The 23245-nt window shown below is 42.6% G+C and overlaps 1 protein-coding gene across 5 annotated transcripts in view; it reads left to right on the forward strand.

The window, feature by feature from the left end:
- MYO5A (myosin VA) overlaps nt 1-23245 on the forward strand; it is a 231956-nt gene that overhangs the window by 109018 nt on the left and 99693 nt on the right. For all 5 annotated transcript variants that reach the window (XM_073568412.1, XM_073568411.1, XM_073568413.1 and 2 more), the window contains exons 7-10: nt 7293-7374; nt 11488-11595; nt 11687-11793; nt 20913-21178. In XM_073568412.1, the coding sequence (XP_073424513.1) occupies nt 7293-7374; nt 11488-11595; nt 11687-11793; nt 20913-21178 (563 nt within the window). The remainder of the gene's footprint in view (nt 1-7292; nt 7375-11487; nt 11596-11686; nt 11794-20912; nt 21179-23245) is intronic.

Raw genomic sequence — 23245 nt, forward strand, 5'->3', positions numbered from 1 at the left:
GTCCCTTACACATTGAAACAACACCTCAGCAATATCATTGCTGAACAACACATAAGTCTCCATCCCAAAGCCACCCACTTTGGGATACATAACGGCCATTCCGTATTCTGCCATTCATCCTTTCTCCTGGGAAATCCACACAGCGCCCCCTAGCGGACTCAGTGGTTACTACACCACAATATATATATATATATATATATATATATATATATATATATATATATATATATATATATATATATATATATATATATATACTGCTCAAAAAAATAAAGGGAACACTAAAATACCACATCATAGATATCTCTGAATGAAATATTCCAGTTGCAAATTTGTATTCATTGCATAGTGGAATGTGTTCAGAACAATAGAACATAACAATTATCAATGTAAATCAAAATGAGTATCCCATTGAGGTCTGGATTTGGAATGATACTCAAAATCAAAGTGGAAAATCAAATTACAGGCTGATCCAACTTCAGTGGAAATGCCTCATGACATGGAAAAGATGCTCAGTATTGTGTGTGGCCTCCACGTGCCTGTATGACCTCTCTACTGTACAACACCTGGGCATGCTCCTGATGAGCTGGCGGATGGTCTCCTGAGGGATCTCCTCCCAGACCTGGACTAAAGCATCCGCCAACTCCTGAACAGTCTGTGGTGCAACGTGATGTTGGTGGATGGAGCGAGACATGATGTCCCAGATGTGCTCAATCGGATTCAGGTCTGGGGAATGGGCGGATCAGTCCATAGGGTCGGAGGATCTCATTTCGGTACCTAATGGCAGTCAGGCTACCTCTGACCAGCACATGGAGGGCTGTGCGGCACTCCAAAGAATTGCTACCACACACCATTACTGACCCACTGCCAAACCAGTCATGCTGAAGGATATTGCAGCCAGCAGATTGCTCTCCACGGCATCTCCAGACTGTCACATGTGCTCAGTGTGAACCTGCTTTCATCTCTGAAGAGCACAGTGCGCCAGTGGCGAATTTGCCAATCCTGGCCTCCAGCCTCTGGACATTACGCTGACAGACACAGCAAACCTTTTTGCCACAGCTCGCATTGATGTGCCATCCTGGATGAGCTGCACTACCTGAGCCACTTGTGTGCGTTGTAGAGTCAGTCTCGTGCTACCACGAATGTGAAAGCACGACCAACATTCAAAAGTGACCAAAACATCAGCCAAAAAGCATTGGTACGGAGATGTGGTCTGTGGTCCCCACCTGCAGAACCACTCTTTTATTGAGGGTGTCTTGATAATTGCAAATAATTTCCAACTGTTGTCTATTCCATTTGCACAACAGCATGTGAAATTGATTGTCAATCAGTGTTGCTTCTCCTAAGTGGACAGTTTGATTTCACAGAAGTTTGATGTACTCGGAGTTATATTCTGTTCTTTAAGTGTTCCCTTTATTTTTGTGAACTGTGTGTGTGTGTGTGTGTATGTATGTATATATATATATATATATATATATATATATATATATATATATATATATATACACATACATACAGTGGGGAAAAAAAGTATTTAGTCAGTCAGCAATAGTGCAAGTTCCACCACTTAAAAAGATGAGAGGCGTCTGTAATTTACATCATAGGTAGACCTCAACTATGGGAGACAAACTGAGAAAAAAAAATCCAGAAAATCACATTGTCTGTTTTTTTTTCATTTTATTTGCATATTATGGTGGAAAATAAGTATTTGGTCAGAAACAAAATTTCATCTCAATACTTTGTGATATATCCTTTGTTGGCAATGACAGGTCAAACGTTTTCTGTAAGTCTTCACAAGGTTGCCACACACTGTTGTTGGTATGTTGGCCCATTCCTCCATGCAGATCTCCTCTAGAGCAGTGATGTTTTTGGCTTTTCGCTTGGCAACACGGACTTTCAACTCCCTTCAAAGGTTTTCTATAGGGTTGAGATCTGGAGACTGGCTAGGCCACTCCAGGACCTTGAAATGCTTCTTACGAAGCCACTCCTTCGTTGCCCTGGCGGTGTGCTTTGGATCATTGTCATGTTGAAAGACCCAGCCACGTTTCATCTGCAATGCCCTTGCTGATGGAAGGAGGTTTGCACTCAAAATCTCACGATACATGGCCCCATTCATTCTTTCATGTACCCGGATCAGTCGTCCTGGCCCCTTTACAGAGTAACAGCCCCAAAGCATGATGTTTCCACCACCATGCTTTACAGTAGGTATGGTGTTTGATGGATGCAACTCAGTATTCTTTTTCCTCCAAACACGACAAGTTGTGTTTCTACCAAACCGTTCCAGTTTGGTTTCATCAGACCATAGGACATTCTCCCAAAACTCCTCTGGATCATCCAAATGCTCTCTAGCAAACTTCAGACGGGCCCGGACATGTACAGGCTTAAGCAGTGGGACACGTCTGGCACTGCAGGATCTGAGTCCATGGTGGCGTAGTGTGTTACTTATGGTAGGCCTTGTTACATTGGTCCCAGCTCTCTGCAGTTCATTCACTAGGTCCCCCCGCGTGGTTCTGGGATTTTTGCTCACCATTCTTGTGATCATTCTGACCCCACGGGGTGGGATTTTGCGTGGAGCACCAGATCGAGGGAGATTATCAGTGGTCTTGTATGTCTTCCATTTTCTAATTATTGCTCCCACAGTTGATTTCTTCACTCCAAGCTGGTTGGCTATTGCAGATTCAGTCTTCCCAGCCTGGGGCAGGGCTACAATTTTGTTTCTGGTGTCCTTTGACAGCTCTTTGGTCTTCACCATAGTGGAGTTTGGAGTCAGACTGTTTGAGGGTGTGCACAGGTGTCTTTTTATACTGATAACAAGTTTAAACAGGTGCCATTACTACAGGTAATGAGTGGAGGAAAGAGGAGACTCTTAAAGAAGAAGTTACAGGTCTGTGAGAGCCAGAAATCTTGATTGCTTGTTTCTGACCAAATACTTATTTTCCACCATAATATGCAAATAAAATGAAAAAAAAAACAGACAATGTGATTTTCTGGATTTTTTTTTCTCCGTTTGTCTCCCATAGTTGAGGTCTACCTATGATGTAAATTACAGACGCCTCTCATCTTTTTAAGTGGTGGAACTTGCACTATTGCTGACTGACTAAATACTTTTTTTCCCCACTGTATGTATATATATATATATATATATATATATATATATATATATATATATATATATATATATATATATATATATATACACACATACACACACACACACACACATACTATACTATACTATACTATACTATATAAATAATACCGTAAGGAAGTGTGTGAAAGGTTTTTGTTTTTTTTTTTTTCTTAAAATAGTAATTAAAGGGACTTTCCCACTAACAAAGTATGGTATATTTTAATCAATAGTAGAAAAAAATTCCCGGTGCCGGCAACTTGAATGAAGTTTCCAAAACTTTTTTTCCATTTCAATCTATTAAAATTCATGATGGCAAGTAGAAGCCACTCAGACTTGTTTCTGGCCCTTGGTGCTCAGTGATCAAGGGCAGAGCATGCCAGAAATGCATCCGAGTGGCTTCTACTTGCCATTATGAATTTTAGTAATGTGTAATGAAATAAAAGTTTTGAAGATTTTATTCAATTTGCCGGCACCTGGAATGTTTTTCTATTATTGATTTACTGCTGTCAGCGGATAATCCTTGAGTGTCAACATACAGTCATGGCCAAAAGTTTTGAGAATGACACAAATATTATATTTTCACATGATCTGCTGGCCTCTGGTTTTTATGTGTGTTTGTCAGATGTTTTTTATCACATACAGAAATCTAATTGCAATCATATTATGAGTAGCAAAAGGTTATACTGACAGAATGAGTTAATGCAGCAAGTCAATATTTGCAGTGTTGACCCTTCTTCTTCAGGACCTCAGCAATTCTCCCTGGCATGCTCTCAATCAACTTCTGGATCAAATCCTGACTGATAGCAGTCCATTCTTGCAAAATCAATGCTTTTATTTTGTCTGGATTTGAAGGTTTTTGTTTGTCCACCCGTCTCTTGATGATTGACCACAAGTTCTCAATGGGATTAAGATCTGGGGAGTTTCCAGGCCATGGTCCCAAAATCTCTATGTTTTGTTCCCTGAGCCATTTAGTTATCACCTTTGCTTTATGGCAAGGTGCTCCATCATGTTGAAAAAGGCATTGTTGATCGCCAAACTGCTCTTGGACGGTTGGGAGAAGTTGCTCTTGGAGATCATTCTGGTACCATTCTTTATTCATGGCTGTGTTTTTAGGCAAGTCTGAGAGAGAGCCCATTCCCTTGGCTGAGAAGCAACCCCACACATGAATGGTTTCAGGATGCTTGACAGTTGGCATGAGACAAGACTGGTGGTAGCGCTCACCTGGTCTTCTCCGAATAAGCAGTTTTCCAGATGTCCCAAACAATCGAAAAGGGGATTCATCAGAGGAAGTGACTTTACCCCAGTCCTCAGCAGTCCACTCCCTGTACCTCTTGCAGAATATCAGTCTGTCCATGATGTTTTTCCTGGAGAGAAGTGGCTTCTTTGCTGCCCACCTTGAGACCAGGCCTTGCTCCAAGTGTCTCCGCCTCACAGTGCGTGCAGATGCACTCACACCTGCCTGCTGCATTCCTGAGCAAGCTCTGCACTGCTGGTAGCCCGATCCCGCAGATGAAACACTTTTAAGAGACGGTCCTGGCGCTTGCTGGTCTTTCTTGGGCGCCCTGGAGCCTTTTTGGCAACAAGGGAACCTCTCTCCTTGAAGTTCTTGATGATGCGATAGATTGTTGACTGAGGTGCAATCTTTCTAGCTGCGATACTCTTCCCTGTTAGGCCATTTTTGTGCAGTGCAATGATGACTGCACGTGTTTTTTTAGAGATAACCATGGTTAACAGAAGAGAAACAATGATGCCAAGCACCAGCCTTCTTTTAAAGTGTCCAGTGGTGTCATTCTTACTTAATCATGACAGATTGATCTCCAGCCCTGTCCTCATCAACACCCACACCTGTGTTAATGGAGCAATCACTGAAACGATGTTAGCTGTCCTTTTAAGGCAGGGCTGCAATGATGTTGAAATGTGTTTTGGGGATAAAGTTCATTTTCTAGGCAAATATTGACTTTGTAAGTAATTGCTGTTAAGCTGATCACTCTTTATAACATTCTGGAGTATATGCAAATTGCCATTAGAAAAAATGAAGCAGTAGACTTTGTAAAAATTAATATTTGTGTCATTCTCAAAACTTTTGGCCATGACTGTACCATTGTGAACGGTTCCTTTATCACCAACACGGCAAAAACATTTTCAGTTTTGCTTATGACTATATTTTATTAATAGACCTTTAGAATAATTAGAACTTCCACAGTTGGATGTGTTAAATAAAATGTCCCCGTGCTGAGATCCTCTTATAAATGGGCCCCTGCTGTGTACTGTCTAATGGCTGTGTCGGACCGTACAGGACCATGGTCTGATCATACCACAGCTCCTCGGGGGAAAGCAAAAGAGTATACAGGCAGGACAGCATGGGGTCACAGCTGCTGCTTTGTTTGAAGGAAAACATTGTTTAAAAACAGACAGGGAACTGTTTTACTTCCAATGCTGTCCTGCCTATATACTCTTTTGCTCCGTCCCCCCATCCTGCCCTGCCCAGGAGCTGTGGTATGATCAGAAAATGTTCCTGTATGGTCAGACACAGCCACTACACAGTACACAGCAGGGGCACATTTGTAAGATTCTCTCAGCACAGGGACATTTTATTTAACTATTCAAGTTGTGGAAATTATTATTTCAAGATCTATTGATTAAAGTGTACTTTATTGGAAATCCCCTTGAACTGCCAAAAAACCAAAAAAAAAACCAAACCCACACATTCATTCATGTTCTATGGGCTTAACAGTAACGCATGAGATGAAACTGAGACATTTCTTATTAGGTGGCTGCACTCACTAGGGCCATTGAGACCTTTTTATATTTGTTGTGCTTTATGGATGATTATTAATCTTGTCCTGTCTCTAAAAATGCTTAAAGGACTTTTGCAGGCTTACAATTCATTCCAAGAGTAAAAATAAAGTCAGCGTTACTTATGCCCTATCACTCCAATGCTGTTCCTGGTCTTTGTTGTCATGGCCGCACTAGTGATGTCTTCGCCGCCGCGATTCCATAAAGACTGTGGGTTACAGCGGAGAGGCTGAAGCAGCGGGGCAAAGTAACATTGATTTTCTTCTTTGTATACAAAGTATGCTTATGTAATAAACTATTGTAAACCTGAAAGATCCCTTTATTCGCTGTGCTCAGATCCCACTGCTTCAGAGGGAATCCGCCACCAGGTAGGCTGCCCTGACTCATGATAGAGACAGAGACCCTGATTCCAGTGATGAGTCACTTTTTATGTATTACCAATATTCTCTAAAATCATTGCTTCTTAGCTGCAGGGGAAGATGGTGCTGGAGTCTCAATATTCGGGAGCTGTGGGCTCACCCCGTCCATCCACTGCTGATTGACAGCTTTCTCCCTACACTGTACAGAGACATGAAGCTGTCAGTTAGTCTGCAGGCAGGCTTGGCCCTCTGCCCTCGGTCATCACGTTGGTCTGCATAAACCTGGCACTAGATTCCCTTTAATGAGACTAATAAGCAATATTCACTCATGGATATAAGGTTTCAATGTAGAAATGGTCCCAGAAGAAGAACTTGATTTTTTTTTTTTTTTTTGTTCTCTTGTTCTGCATTAGTCAGAGGTTTTTTTTCTTTTGGATTCACTTGGTTAATACAATCCCATCAGACATTCTAGACCTAGTATGCAGTGATCTTCTGCTGTAAGATCAGAACATCTGCCCAGAGTGCTCAGCACGGGGTTAATCTTACGGTGGTTAAGCTGGCCTTCATGCATGGTCCGTCCTCTTCTGTTCTCAGACATGTTCTGCTTCATGGACTATGGGAATGCACCCTGCATTCTCTGGTGGCATCGGAGTGCTTGGATTCATCTACTAGGGTCAGCAACTTCTGTAAGATGATATGTAAGGCCTGGTTTATGCCATAAATACATTATTGGGGGATACAAGAAAACAAAAACCATTTCTGTACCATTTCCAGTTCTTGTTTGCATTTACTGTTGCTGGAAACCTGTAATAATTCCAAAGCCTAAAGAATCAGGTTTTGTGGGGCCATAAATGCCTAGTCCTCACTCCACGTGCGGAGTCAGCCTGTGCCCTGCTTACTGCACACAGCGTTGGCTGTCAGATGTAATGCTTGCCGAGCCGGACTCTGTGAGCGATGCAGTACTATATGGATTGACTTTTCTCTACGTATGCTGTTCTTTGTTTTAGGCGGACGAGGAGAGAAATTACCACATATTTTACCAATTGTGCGCCTCAGCCTCGCTTCCGGAGTTCAGTGCGCTTAAACTAGGTATGTTATAAGAATGCCACATACGACTAACCGACTAAACTGGAGGGCACCATCAGCAGTTAGACGGGGTCATCCTGAACCATGGGAACAGCTGAGACTCAAAACTATGAAAAAGGAGCATTTCAAAAATCAGGTCCTGAGGAAGCCACCAGCTGAGTGGCGACACGCGTCGGGCTTCCATGCCTCCCTCCTGACATCTGCACTGACCTCTGGTCCTGCTCTATTGGCATGGCCGTGGTTGAGAAGATCATGCCTCCTACACATAAGAAATTCTCTATGTGCCTCTTTGAGACCTTTGTCTAGTTGGGAACTTCTTTAAATCCTTTCATGCTGCATGGTAATGTTGATACCTCTCCTCTTGTCACTTTTGAGGTCTATTTGTCTTGATTGCTATTTTGTGCTGCTCGCTGTGATAATATTTAGATTAATCAGCTTCCTTATCTTGGAAGTTGTGCACTTTAGAATTTGCTGATTATATCATGCACAGAAATCCAGAGGGGTACTTTTAGTGAAAGTGGGTGTATATTTATCCTTATCCATGAAGTATCGTTTCTCCTTGCAGAGATTGACATGCTAAGCATGCCTATAATAATAAATTTTATTTCTATAGCGCCGACTTATTCCGCAGCACTTTACATTTCAGAGGGGATTTGTACAGACAATAGACATTACAGCATAACAATAATCACATAGATCATAACAGATACCCAGAGGAAAGAGGGTCCTGCTCGCAAGCTTACAGTCTATGAGGAAAGAGGTAGACACGAAAGGTGGGTGGTAACAGTTGCCCTGATTGTATGGACCAGCCATAATGTTAAGTGAGTAACAGTACAGACACAGAGGGCTAATGGATGCATATGCCAAGATGAGGAGACTTAAAGCCGCAATGCTCCTCTGGGAAATCTGCAAATTGTCTCTTCAGAGAGGAAGAGGACTAGAACTCTAGTGCCACCTATTGGAAGTAGCAATCCTAAAAGTCAATATTGCCCCTTTAAGGAGCCTTGTCACATGACTTAGGCTTTTATCCTAAGTCATGTGACAAGGCTCCTTAAAGGGTCAAGATTGACTTTTAGGATTGCTACTTCCAATAGGTGGCACTAGAGTTCTAGTCCTCTTCCTCTCTGAACAGACAATTTGCATATTTATCCTTATACATTTTTTTTGAACAGTGACCAGAGTCCTGCAAATCACTACATAGTCTATACTGTAGACACTTATATATTTATTTTCTTGTGCAGTTGTGTCTGTTGGCCTAATTTCCATCTATGGATATGTACCTAAAGATTTTTTTAAAACCGTTTTTGGCTTTTTGCATTCTTTAATAAACATTGCCATTTGTATGGTGGTCCCTGATTTATGGCATGTTCCGTTTTCGTAGTTTTGAATAAGAATGACACTTATTACAAGGGTTTGTGAACAGAATGGTTCAACATGGGCATAAAAATTAAATCTGTGCTGGTTAGTACGTTAGCCAACCTCATGTCTACAGAAAAATGTGGACTCCTCCCCATGAGACTGAAAAGAATTGGGCATGTTGAATATATATATATATATATATATATATATATATATATATATATATATATATATATATATATTTTGACACCACCTCCTAAATATGAGTGGAATAAAATATATATATATATATATATATATATATATATATATATATATATACACGTGTCAAAATGTTATCACGTGCTACAAGTATGGGGAACACATTGCTCCCTATTATTGCATTACTCTGATGCCTTATGTAGACCGAAGAGCTGTAGATTTGTAAGTGGATTGTTATTCTGTGCAATAAAATGCCTAAGGGTTTTCTCACAAAGAAAGTACATTTTAATCAATGAATTCTGTCCTGTCTGTATACTCTTTTGCGTCCTCCCCTGCCCAGGAGCTGTGGTGTGATCAGACCATGTTCCTGTATTGTCAGACACGGCCATTTCTCAGTACACAGCAGGGGCACATTTATAAGATTATCTCAGCATGGGGACTTTTTTTTAACAATTCAAATTGTGGAAATTATTATTATTCAATAATCTGTTGATTAAAATGTTGCTTAAAATTAACTTTGTTCGTAGGAAACCTCCTTTTAAGTTAGGTTTGAAATGGAATACATCAGCAGGTTTTGCCGTGTAATCGGAGAGCAGCATGATGTAAGGGTAGAGACCCTGATTCCAATTATGTGTCATTTACTAGGCTGCTTGTTGCAGTATTCAATACAATCAGTGTTTTCTCAGTAGGTGATCATCACTAGATGACTAGTTGTCTCATGCCATGTATTCATCCTGCTGTGTAAAGCCCCCGTCACACATAAAGATCTCGCTAACGAGATTGCTGCTGCGTCACAAGTTTTGTGACGCAACAGCGATCTCACCAGCGAGATCGCTGTGTGTGACACTTATCAGCGACTGGCCCCCCTGCCGGGTATCGCTGATCGTCCTGGAATGGCCAGGACATTTTTTTGATCACTGGTCTCCCGCTGGCCAGAACGCATCGCTGCGTGTGGCAGGCGGGAGACCAGCGATCAGCGAGCTGGCGCTGGTAACTAAGGTACACATTGGGTTTCTAAGCGGCGCGCAACGCTTAGAAACCCGATGTGTGCGTTAGATACCAGCGCGCTGGTAACCAAGGTACACATCGGGTTTCTAAGTGCCGTGCGCCGCTTAGAAACCCGATGTGTACCTTGGCTACCAGCTCCCTGCACCAACGCGCTGGTATCTAAGGTACACAGTGGGTAACTAAGCGACGTGCGTAGCTTGTTACCCGCGTGTCGCTGGTGCTGATAGCTGGTGAAGCTGCCTGTTTGACAGCTCACCAGCGATCATGTAGCGACTCACCAGCGATCCTGACAAGGTCATATTGTTGTTGGGATTGCTGGTGCGTCGCTATGTGTGACGGGGCCCTAACCCTGACCTTAATACTGATTAGTAAATTTATGCCTATGCACAGTTTACACAGAAAGCTGCTAATCAGTGGTTGGGGGTGGGGTTATATCGAGCTCTGAATTCAGAGAACTGCTAAGATATGCAATATAAAAAAGATTGGTTATATAAAAACTGCATTAAGCAACCCAGTTCGTGATATGTTACTGGAATTAGGGTCTCTATCCCTACATCATGCTAAATAGCCAAAGCTTGGAGGCAAATTACCTTCATCTTAAAAAAAAAAAAAAAAAAAAAATTGCTTTAGAACTAAAATGTAGTGTAAACTTCCCATTGTCATGATAATTGTATATTATCTCTTGTGTATGACAGCATATACACAGATAAAGAAATAAACCTGTTCTTCTGGATTAATGTGCATGGAGGCATGTGATCACTCACCTGCTGCAGTCAAAGGTTACCGAAAGCCAAATCATGTAGAAACCATTGTAAAAATCCAGCAGGAAGCGCACACCACCCCCGGGCATAGAGCTGTCTGCAGAATCGATAACCTCTGTGGCCTCGTGTTCCCCAGAGTCTGATAGATATTGCTGTTGGGGTGGGAGGCCATGAGACTTATTTCACCTGGCCGCTCTCTCTAAGGTGTCTTCACAGTGGCCTTTTCTACCATGATATGTGCTGAAGAGCTTCGTACTGTTGTCTTTCATTCCTGTGAAAAACAAGATGGTAACAAAAGCGGTTGATTATAGCGGATGTCATCATAATTTCATAGTAAACCTAAGGCTAAAAACAATGAACAAATACCCTGCAGTAATGGAGTAGTAATTGCACATGTAAATAACATAGGATACTCGGTTGATATTTTGATCAAAAAAGCGTGAAAGCCATCCTGCCGCGACAAGGTGTAGGCAATCAGGATGGCCCAATCTCTAGTATTTCACATCTCTATGTGCCAGGAGGCCTCAATAGTCGGGGGCAGAGCCGGACCCAGAATAGTCTCTAGACACTGTCATATTTCGGGATCTGTCAGCCGACTGCATACTGATGAAGAGCGGCATTGGATCACGGCGATCTGGTGATTTGCTAGGGAAGGCTGTGAATGACCAAACCCAATGTACCATCAGCCCAGTCCAGGGTTTGGAGTTCTTGTTTGTTATTGTGAATTCTTTCTGGTAATCTTAATCCAAAAATAGTGATTACCTTTCTTCTACACATCACTTCTTAGGAAATGCCAACAGTTTCCACTATACCAACCAAGGGAGAAGCCCTGTGATTGATGCTGTTGATGATGCAAAAGAACTGCAGAACACCAGGCACGCGTGTGCTTTACTAGGTGGGTTGTCCCCTCCATAGACTGTTTTATCTACTACATTTGCCTGTTTAGGTCGGTGACTAATTTCTTTATTTTCAAACTGCTTTTTTAGGAATCGGAGATCAATATCAGATGGGAATCTTTAGAATTTTAGCCTCTATACTCCACTTGGGAAACGTGGACATTAAGGCTCGGGATTCGGACAGCTGTTTAATTCCGGTAAGTGCTCCTTAGCATCGCACGGTGGCTTTTATACAAGGAGCTGACCATTCTAGTTAAAAAAAACAAAACAAAAAAAAAAACACAGAACCTAAGATGAAAAAATGAACATATACGCTACTATAAGGAAGTAAAAAGCAATAGTACATATGAATAACATAGGGCAGGGGTAGGCAATTTTTCCCAAGGGGCCTCATGAAATTCCCAGACTGTTGTGGAGGGCCTAACCAATAGGCTGAATATAATTCTGCTGATTGGTGGAAGAAGGGGTCAGCAGCTTCATACTCTACCAGTGTATTCGCCACTGTCTGCATCCCTAGAATGTGGATATCAGTGACAGCGAGTGGCCGCGGGCGAGGGCACGGTGCGGCCCATAGGCCAATGTTTCATCCTTTTAGCTGGCTCGGTCCGTGGGCCGGACTGGAACAGCCAGAGGGCCAGATGTGGCATGCGGACCGTAGTTTGCCCAACATTGATATGGGCTACTTAGTAAACATTGTTTTGATTTAAAAAAAGGTGTAAAAGCCATCCTACCAGCATCAACGTGTATACTATGGGGTAAGTCCTAACTTTTAGTGTTAAAACCTTACCATGTCTCAGAAATGACCTCAATGTGGATAAGGGCTGAACAGGACCAGGGCCCAACAATGGATATCCGCTATGGGAATCTATATAAATGTAATGCCCTGCTCAAAGAAAGGGAAGACAGTGTTGATGAGCAAAGGTGCTCAGATAAGTTGTTATCCGAGCACGATCGTGTGCTAACCAAGTGCTCAAATAATATGTTTTGAGTCTCCGCGCCGGCATGTGTTGCGGCTGTTAGGCTGGTTTCACATTTGCGTTTTTTAGCGCTGGAAAAAAACGCACACCTGCGCATGCGTTTTTTCACCTATATTTAACATGGGTGCGCATACCTGTGCGCTGGTAAGCGCATGTATGCGATTTTCATGCGCTGCGTTTTTTTGGGGTGTGCGTTGGGATTTTCCAGACGCAGCATGTTGCATTTTTTGGCCCTGCAAAAAAGCGCATGCGCACATATGCGCACGTTTTGCGCTAAAAATGGCCATTATAGCCTATGGATGCGCATATGTGCGCACTGGCATGCTCATGTATGCGTTTTTTTGCATATGCGTTTTTTTTTTTAAACCATGGAATTTAGGGGTTTGGGTTAGAGTTAGGGTTAGTTAAGGGGGTTTAGGGTTAGGGTTATGGTCAGGGTCAGGGTTAGGGTTGGGGTTTGGGTCAGGGTTAGGGTTAAGTATGGTTTTGTTAAGGATTAGGGTCATGGTTAGGGTCAGGATTAGGGTTAAGTATGGTTTTGTTAAGGGTCAGGGTTAGGGTTAGGGTTAGGGTCAGGATTAGGGTTAAGTATGGTTTTGTTAAGGATTAGGGTCATGGTTAGGGTCAGGATTAGGGTTAACTATGGTTTTGTTAAGGGTCAGGGTTAGGGTCAGGGTTAGGATTAGGGTCAGGGTTAGGGTCAGGATTAGGGTTAGTATGGTTTTGTTAAGGGTTAGGGTCAGGGTTAGGGTTAGGGTCAGGGTTAGGGTCAGGATTAGGGTTAAGTATGGTCTGATTAAGGGTTAGGGTCAGGGTTAGGGTTAGGGTCAGGGTTAGGGTTAAGTATGGTTTTGTTAAGGGTTAGGGTCAGGGTTAGGGTCAGGGTTAGGGTTAGTTAGGGTTTGGGTTAGGGTTAAGTATGATTTGGTTAAGGGTTAGGGTCAGGGTTAGGGTCAGGGTTAGGGTTAGGGTTAGGGTCAGGGTTAGGGTTAGTAAAGTCATGGTTTGGGTAGTGTGAGGGGCCACCTAAAAATGTTGGAAAAAAACGCAAACGCGGTAAAAACGCGCTAAAAACGCATACAAACGCATAAAAACGCTGCGTTTTTTTCATGCATGCTCATAAAAATGCTTGAAAAAAACGCAGCAGTTGTATGCTTATGTATGCGTTTTTTCAATGCGTTTTTTTGCGGGAAAAACGCGCTGCAAAAAAAAGCAAGTGTGAAACTAGCCTTAGACATGCAGCCGCGGGGAATCGAACATATTTTTCGAACAAGCTGAAGACACCCCCGTTAACACATGAGCATGCTCTGATAACTTATCTGAGCGCGTTCGCTCATTACAACTTTACGTGCACTGAGTGCAAGAACTTAAAGCAAAACCAAAATAAATGAACTGGAGTATAAGTTGGTATACATGCATCGTGTACGAGCATATTCACACTGGCCATTACACAGACAAAGCCTAAGAGAGAAACAAAAGGAACATATACCCTGCTATAAGGAAGTAAAAGAACATAGTGTACGTACAATCCCAGTGTTAGTAAACCGTAGTCATATGCTCCCACTCCTGGAACTTCTTTTCTTTTTAACTCTGCATTATGCTTCTCTGCTGAAAATGTATGAATAATTGACAACTGGGTGTTACCATTGCTGCTTATCATATGGGCAGTTTTCAAAAACTGACCGTCACATCCAAGCATAAGCATAGTGTGAACAGGTGCTTAACCTAGTCACCAAATCATATGCATTCAAAGAAAAAAGGAAGCACACTGTAGCGCCATAACATGAAATATGAAAAATGAATTGCATTACTGCATTGCAAGTATAAAAATTGAGAAAGTTTAGCGCATAAAATGGCCAATTTTACGTGTACCTGGAAGCCACGGTAGGGCGTTTCTCGTTTTCCAGGACCTCTATCTATGCCAATCCTCACTTAGACTGAAGTCTTCATCTGAATGGGGACCTATACAAATCCTCTGTTTAGACTGAAGTTTGTATCTCTGTGGAGGGGTAGTGGCCCTGCTTTAATTAAAAACGCCTACAGCTAACAGGTGGAGTGCTCTGTCAGAAGGTTAATGAATACAGATTTCAAAAACTGACCATCACATCCAAGCATAAGCACAGTGTGAACAGAGGTATAGACTTCAGTCTAAACAGAGGAATTGCATAGGTCCCCATTCAGATGAAGACTTCAGTCTAAGTGAGGATTGGCATAGATAGGGTCCTGGAAAATGAGAATGCCTTACCGTGGCTTCCAGGTACACATAAAATTGGCCATTTTATGCGCTAAACTTTCTCAATTATTCATACTTCCAATGCAGTAAAGCAATTCATTTTTCATATTTCAGGTTTGCATGTTATGGCGCTACAGTGTGCTTCCTTTTTGTTTGAATATCATGTGGGTAGAGTTGAGCGATACCGTCCGATACTTCAAAGTATCGGATCGGAATGGATCGGCCGATCTTAAAAAAAAAAAAAAAAAAAAGTATCGGTATCGCCGATTCCGATACCGGAAGTCCCATTCAAGTCTATGGGACTTCCGGTATCGGAATAAGAAAAATCCTGTTTTTCCCTTGTACAGCCTCTCTGGGGTCTGTACGGGCCTTTCGGGGGGCTGTGCCGGCCTGCCAGGGGGTCTGTGCAGGCTCCGGTGGGCTGTGCCGGCCTGCCAGGGGGCTGTGCAGGCTCCGGTGGGCTGTGCCGGCCTGCCGGGGGGCTGTGCCGGCCTGCCGGGGGGCTGTGCAGGCTTCGGGGGTCTGTGCAGGCATCGTCCGATGGGACTACAAGTCCCATCGGGCGATGCCTGCTACCATGACAGTGATTGACACATTAGCCAATGATGGGACAGTAGTAGTCCCATCATCCGGCTAATGTGTTGAATGTAAAAAAAAAAATTACATGCTACATACATACAACATGCATACTACATACATGCTACATTCATACTACATACTACATACATGCTACATTCATACTACATATATACTACATGCAACATACATACTACATATATACTACATGCAACATACATACTACATATATACTACATGCATGCAACATGCATACTACATATATACTACATGCAACATACATACATATATGCTACATACATACTATATATATACTACATGCATGCTACATACATACTGCATGCTACATACATACTGCATGCTACATACATACTGCATGCTACATACATACTGCATGCTACATACATACTGCATGCTACATACATACTGCATGCTACATACATACTGCATGCTACATACATACTGCATGCTACATACATACTGCATGCTACATACATACTACATATATGCTACATGCATGCTACATACATACTACATGCTACATACATACCACATATATACTACATACATACTACATGCATGCTACATACATACCACATACATACCACATACATACTACATACATACTACATGCTACATACATACCACATATATACTACATACATACTACATACAATACATTCATACAATACATACATAGACATACAGTACATATAACATAGAGTAACATACTTACCAATACTTGTCACATTGTTCCCCGAAGCCATTGTCTTTTACGGAATAAATATTAACATAACAAACCACAAAAATACTCACCCACGATCCGAAGCAGTCCACGAGTGTGTCCCACGACGATCTTGGGTAGAGAACTGCAGCATCAGCTGTTGCTGCCGTTCTCTACGGGCTGCAGGAATCCAATGACGGAAGGTAGGTATCCTTCCGCACTGTATTCCTCCGCCACTTAAAAAAAAAAAAAAAAGTCCCTAGTCTCACTTTATGCCATTGCTGTGTGGGAATTTCCCACGCAGCAATGGCATAAAGTGAGACTAGGGACTTTTTTTTTTTTAAGTGGCGGAGGAATACAGTGCGGAAGGATACCTACCTTCCGTCATTGGATTCCTGCAGCCCGTAGAGAACGGCAGCAACAGCTGATGCTGCCGTTCTCTACCCAAGATCGTCGTGGGACACACTCGTGGACTGCTTCGGATCGTGGGTGAGTATTTTTGTGGTTTGTTATGTTAATATTTATTCCGTAAAAGACAATGGCTTCGGGGAACAATGTGACAAGTATTGGTAAGTATGTTACTCTATGTTATATGTACTGTATGTCTATGTATGTATTGTATGAATGTATTGTATGTAGTATGTATGTAGTATATATGTGGTATGTATGTAGCATGTATGTAGTATGTATGTAGTATGTATGTAGCATGTAGCATGCATGTAGTATGTATGTAGTATTTTTTTTTTTTTTTAACATTTAACACATTAGCCGGATGATGGGACTACTACTGTCCCATCATTGGCTAATGTGTCAATCACTGTCATGGTAGCAGGCATCGCCAGATGGGACTTGTAGTCCCATCGGACGATGCTTGCACAGACCCCCGGACATCAGCACAGCCCCCCGGCAGGCCGGCACAGCCCCCCGGCAGGCCGGCAGAGACCCCCGGAAGGCCCGAAATTACGGCGCATCATGATGCGCACACACCGCGCATCATGATGACGTCAGGCTGTCAATCAACTTTGAACTTCCGATTCCGATGCCGACTTCCGATATTGAAAAAATATCGGAAGTCGGTATCGGAATTCCGATACAGCAAGTATCGGCCGATACCCGATACTTGCGGTATCGGAATGCTCAACACTACATATGGGCAGTGTCAGGGTGTGTATAAACACCTTCCCCAATGGGTAACACCCAGTTGTCAATGGATTCATATTTTTCTAGGAAGGATAAATGAATGGAACAAGGCAGAGTGGTAAGAAATGATGCTCCGGGGTGTTACAGCACACATGTCTGGAGAATAGACGGAAACGTCTCAATGTGAAGTAGAGAATAGTAGTAGGGAATGTATGTGCTCACGTCATCACATTTTTCACATTTTTAGAATTAAAAGTGCTTGGGCTTGTACTTTGGTGTAAAATTCATGGGTGGCGGCTGACTCATGTTGGAGATAGTAGGCTAACCTAATCCAGATTGTCCCGCGGTGTTGTGTCTATGGCAGCACCAGACAGCCAGGATTTGGAGAATAACTTTATTAGCTTGGTTTTCTCAGCAGGTGTAGGGTTCCTTCCCATTGTTGGATACTTCACAGTCTGTCTGATGATCCTTTGGTGATCATTATGTCCAACTGTAACCTACTGGGTTGGGTCCTTTTAGAAGTAGTAGTATTGCACATAGTGCTGCATATGGAGAGACATGAGGCAAAATGACATATTCTGTCACCTCTATTAAAATAAATATTTAACCACACAAACAGTTTCTGAATAATCTAGCACAGACGCACTGGGGAAGTTTACTTGGTGTCAATGGAAGAGGCTAAATTACTCATTGTGTAAGATTAGTCTTAGTGGACAGCCCCTCTACTGTGGTTTTGTAAAATGGCCCTCGTAAAGTTCCTCTTAAAAAAAAATAAATAAATAAAATAAGAAATATATTTAGACTCTAAAGAAAATTCAAGATGCTTTGGGTCGAGCCTTAGAACTTTGTGCTCCACTTCAAAGGGAATCTGTCAGCAGGTTTTTACTATTTTGTCTGAGAGCAGCATGGTGTAGGGGCAGAGAGCCTGATTCCAGGTATGTCACAATTGCCGGACTAGGTCTCATGTGCAGGCCAGTCAAGCTAATCTCTATAGCTCCGCCCCACTACTGATTGGCAGCTTGCTGACACAATGTACACAGCTGCCGATCAGTGAAGTGGGCGGGGTTATGCACAAATCGCCATTCTGACCACTGCTACATGTACAGCAGAAAAAACAGGGATTCTATCAAAGCTGCACCAAGCAGTTCAATAAGTGACACATCACTGGAATCAGGCTGTCTGCCTTCTACATCGTGCTCCTCTCAGATTCCATAGCAAAGTTCTGCAGGCAGATTCCTTTTAACTTCCTGCAGTGCAGTGTGTTCTTTAGGTTCTGTTGAAGATGTTATGGGCGAGACGTCTATAGACTTTGCTGAGCAGTAATTGCCTTTACTGCATGTTTGGATTTGAAAGTCTTCTTTGGGTCACATTGGATTCATTAGGACCCATAGAAGCCTATAAGAAGCGTAGCCTTTGCAAATCCATGCAGATCGCTGTTCAGAAAGGAAGAGGAAAACACAAATGTTACAAACTCAACCAGGGCTAGAATGGCATCCCAGGGGCTGCAAATATTTTAGCCTCACAAAATGCAGTATATTTTTAATTGATGTAAATTGCAAAGTAGTTTCATTTTTAAAAGGGCACAAGGTAATGGAATAATCCCTCCTAGTGTGCAGGGAGAATTCTGCATTAGTTACTGCTTTGGAAACGAGCATAGGCTTTATGGTTCAGCAGCCGCAATCAGCTCATCTGTTATGGAGGGGATTGCAGGCAGGGGCTTCTCTCTGATCACTTACGCTATAGTTAAAAAGAAAAGACAATTGTCTTAAACCAAAAATCTGTTTAAAGCGGATTTCTCATCTTTCCGCAGCGATTGATGAATGCTCTGTATTTGCATACATCGCCTCCAGCCAACTATCAATGCAGGGGAGTGCTCGTCTCATGAATACAGTACTCATAACTATTCACTGAGCGCCACCGTATTTTCATGTCATAGCGGAGTTCCCTCGTAAAATAAGTATAGTCTGATGACGGATCATCTTTAGGTGACATATTAATATCCAAGGCATCATCGCACTACAACAGTTCCTTTCATGTACTTTTTGAGGTTTTGGTGTGCTAAAGTATAACTAAACTTCCAAGGACATAAATGATGAATTATTGCTTCCCTGAGCACTGTTAATTGGTGGGGGGGTCTGAAGTTCTGAGAGTAATACAGATTGCTCAAACCATTCGTTAAAAGCACTCAACTATTATCTAATTATCCACACAGTTGTGTATGAGCTCTATAGAATGTCTGTGGGTGCATGCAGTGGTGTATGAGCCCTATAGAAAGTGTGAGTGCACACAGGGGTGCATGAGCCCTATAGAATGTGTGAGTGCACACAGTGGTGTATGAGCCCTATAGAAAGTATATGGGTGCACACAGTGGTGTATGAGCCCTATAGAAAGTATATGGGTGCACGCAGTGGTGTATGAGCCCTATAGAAACTCTATGGGTGCACGCAGTGGTGTATGAGCCCTATAGAAAGTCTATGGGTGCACGCAGTGGTGTATGAGCCCTATAGAAAGTCTATGGGTGCACGCAGTGGTGTATGAGCCCTATAGAAAGTGAGTGCACACATTGGTGTATGAGCCCTATAGAAAGTATATGGGTGCACACAGTGGTGTATGAGCCCTATAGAAAGTATGAGTGCACACAGTGATGTATGAGTCCTATAGAAACTCTATGGGTGCACACAGTGGTATATGAGCCCTATAGAAAGTCTATGGGTGCACACAGTGGTGTATGAGCTCTATAGAATGTCTGGGTGCATGCAGTGGTGTATGAGCCCTATAGAAAGTGTGAGTGCACACAGGGGTGCATGAGCCCTATAGAATGTGTGAGTGCACACAGTGGTGTATGAGCCCTATAGAAAGTATATGGGTGCACACAGTGGTGTATGAGCCCTATAGAAAGTATATGGGTGCACGCAGTGGTGTATGAGTCCTATAGAAACTCTATGGGTGCACACAGTGGTATATGAGCCCTATAGAAAGTCTATGGGTGCACGCAGTGGTGTATGAGCCCTATAGAAAGTCTATGGGTGCACGCAGTGGTGTATGAGCCCTATAGAAAGTGAGTGCACACATTGGTGTATGAGCCCTATAGAAAGTATATGGGTGCACACAGTGGTGTATGAGCCCTATAGAAAGTGTGAGTGCACACAGTGATGTATGAGTCCTATAGAAACTCTATGGGTGCACACAGTGGTATATGAGCCCTATAGAAATTCTATAGGTGCACACAGTGGTGTATGAGCCCTATAGAAAGTCTGTGGGTGCACACAGTGGTATATGAGCCCTATAGAAAGTCTGTGGGTGCACACAGTGGTGTATGAGCCCTATAGAAAGTCTATGGGTGCACACACTGGTGTATGAGCCCTATAAAAAGTCTATGGGTGCTCACAGTCACACTGAAGCAATGGTGACTTGAGCTGTTGCTGGTGGTCTTGGCTTTTGGACGCCCTCCGGTCAATAGTGCTTCAGAGAGGCAGTAATATTTCTTGGTCGTTTCCCCTTTTTACCTAGACATATAAGTACAGAGAGAATGTGATGAGCAGAGCTCGCTTTAGGGTTTTAAGCACCATTAATGCTACAGCTTTTTCTTATTTGGGATAAAAGATTAAGATTTTGTTAATCAATTGCTTAAATTGTTTTCTTATGCACTTTGTATTTTAATTTCAGCCAAAGCATCAGCCTCTTGTTTTATTTTGTGATCTGACGGGGGTGAACTATGAAGAAATGTCTCACTGGCTCTGCCATCGGAAGCTTGTAACTGCTGCGGAGACGTATATCAAGCCAATTTCCCGGCTGCAGGCCATCAACGCTAGAGATGCTCTGTCCAAACACATTTATGCGTACTTGTTTAATTGGATTGTTTGTCATGTGAATAAAGCCTTACTGTCGACTGCCAAGCAAAATTCCTTTATTGGAGTCCTCGACATCTATGGGTAAATAACATGTCCTCCCCGTTATTTATATATGGAGGTAGATTCTTATTCTATTGTATGACAACGGTTTGTTGCTCAGACTTGTTACATTGGTTGGTGCAAATGGTTATTTTTTTAGCCATTTATTTTCTTCCAATTTAATACCCATTACTAATGTGTGGCCTCAGGTATCATTAAATTCTGATTTTGGTTATTACTTTATAAGCAGACATGAAACAAATCATTGAGTCCGATCGTATTTTTAGTTTGGCCTTTATACCACCAATTAATAGTTTGATCTTTGGTGGATTGATGTCTGGGATACTTTTTGTTAAACTCATTATAAAGCCCCCCCATAAAATTAGACTGATGTTGGCCAAACCTGCCGATATCGAAGGGTTCAGCCGCCAGTCCAATGTGTATGGGGCCCCGACAGATGATTGCCTAGGGAGATAAGGATCCGGCATGTCTGGTTTTAGTCTGCCAATTCTTTCCTTCTCCCTGAGATAAGCCGTCACCATTTTTTGGCAGCGACTCGCTTTTAGAGAACACAGGAGCACTCGGCAGAGCGCGCTCCTGTACATGGGAGAGATCTGCCGGCTGAAGTATCAGCAGAGCCGTCTTTCGGCTAACAGCATTCAAGGTGTATGGTGGGCTTAAAGTGTATACAGATCTACTGGATCTTTTTTGTAGGCTTATAATTTTTTTTACTGGCCCATGAATTGGCCAAGCTGAAACGTTGGCCACAGCCCATAGATGAGCAGAGGTTATGACTAGGGGTGCGATCTGTCCATTGGCCATTTGATGGAGGTCCTGGATGTTGGCCTTCCACGTGTAAAACATTAATGGCCTATGATAAGGATAGAGCTTCAATATTTCGGCCACAGAGGAAAAAAAAATATATACTTTACCCAGCCATTTTTCCTTAGAATAGACTATCAATATTAGACTGGACCTGACTGTGTACTCCACCTGTCAGGAGTGTGAAGCGGCATTCGCACTTGGGGCAATACTGCAGCATCTTCGGATTGCCTCCTCCCTTCAGCATTTTTTGTAAGGGGGATACAAAGTATTAGAGCATTGTTACATTCAAATGAATGTGATGACACTACAAAAAGAACAATGGGATGATTTACCTATGGGTACCGTTACACTTGGCGATGCACCAGCGATCCCGACAACAATATGGATCGCTGGTGCATCGCTAAGTGGTCGCTAGTGAGCTGCCACACAGGCAGATCTCACCAGCGACATAGCAGGGGTCGGGGGGTCGCTACTTACCTGTCTGACGCGGCAAACCTGACGTCCTCCCGCCCGCGTCCACACGTCGCTCGTCGGCGCCACAGGACATAGCCGCTCTGCAGCGGTGGGCAGCAGTGAATCTGCCCACAGTTATGACTTTACATCCTTGGTCACTAACACAACATGTAGCATCATTATGTCTCTTCATTCTTTTCTGCTTTTCCAGCTTTGGTGATGTTAGATCTTTTGTTCTACGCTTAGTATGTATTCAGCTATTTTGAGCAGCTTCCCATCGTCTTGCTAACATTCTGATTGCTCCATAAGTAATGAGATACATTTGCTGACTGTGTACCCTCCAGGAAAGATGGTTACTTGATCTGGATAATAACATCTGTCTCTTTTTAAGAAACCATACTTTATTGTGCCTCATAGTGTTACCAAGTGAGATTTCCGTGTGCATTTAACCCTTCCATCTGAATAGCATACACTTAGTAATGCAGAAGCTGGTGCTAAATAGAGAAGTCATCTATATGGAAATGAATGTGAATGCCGCACTGGCATGATTTTGTGGACCACATCATAGAATAAAACTGGGAACACATCCAAGGAAATGTATAAGCCAGAATGATCTAGTCTTTTTCATGAGATTATAAATGAAATTGGTTGCATGGTTAAAATAAACCCTATTTAAAGGAAGTATATCACCAGGATTTGGCTAATCTAATATGAAAGCCTCAAAATGTAGGGTCAGAGACCCTGATTCCAGTGATGTTGCCTACAGGGCTGGTTGTTGTTTTTATACAATTAACAGAAGATTATCACTAGGTGAATAGTTATCCTGTTGCC

Source organism: Dendrobates tinctorius, unplaced genomic scaffold (genome assembly GCF_039654945.1).
Source record: "Dendrobates tinctorius isolate UK_male_01 unplaced genomic scaffold, ASM3965494v1 ptg000022l, whole genome shotgun sequence".
Taxonomy (NCBI): Eukaryota; Metazoa; Chordata; class Amphibia; order Anura; family Dendrobatidae; genus Dendrobates; species Dendrobates tinctorius.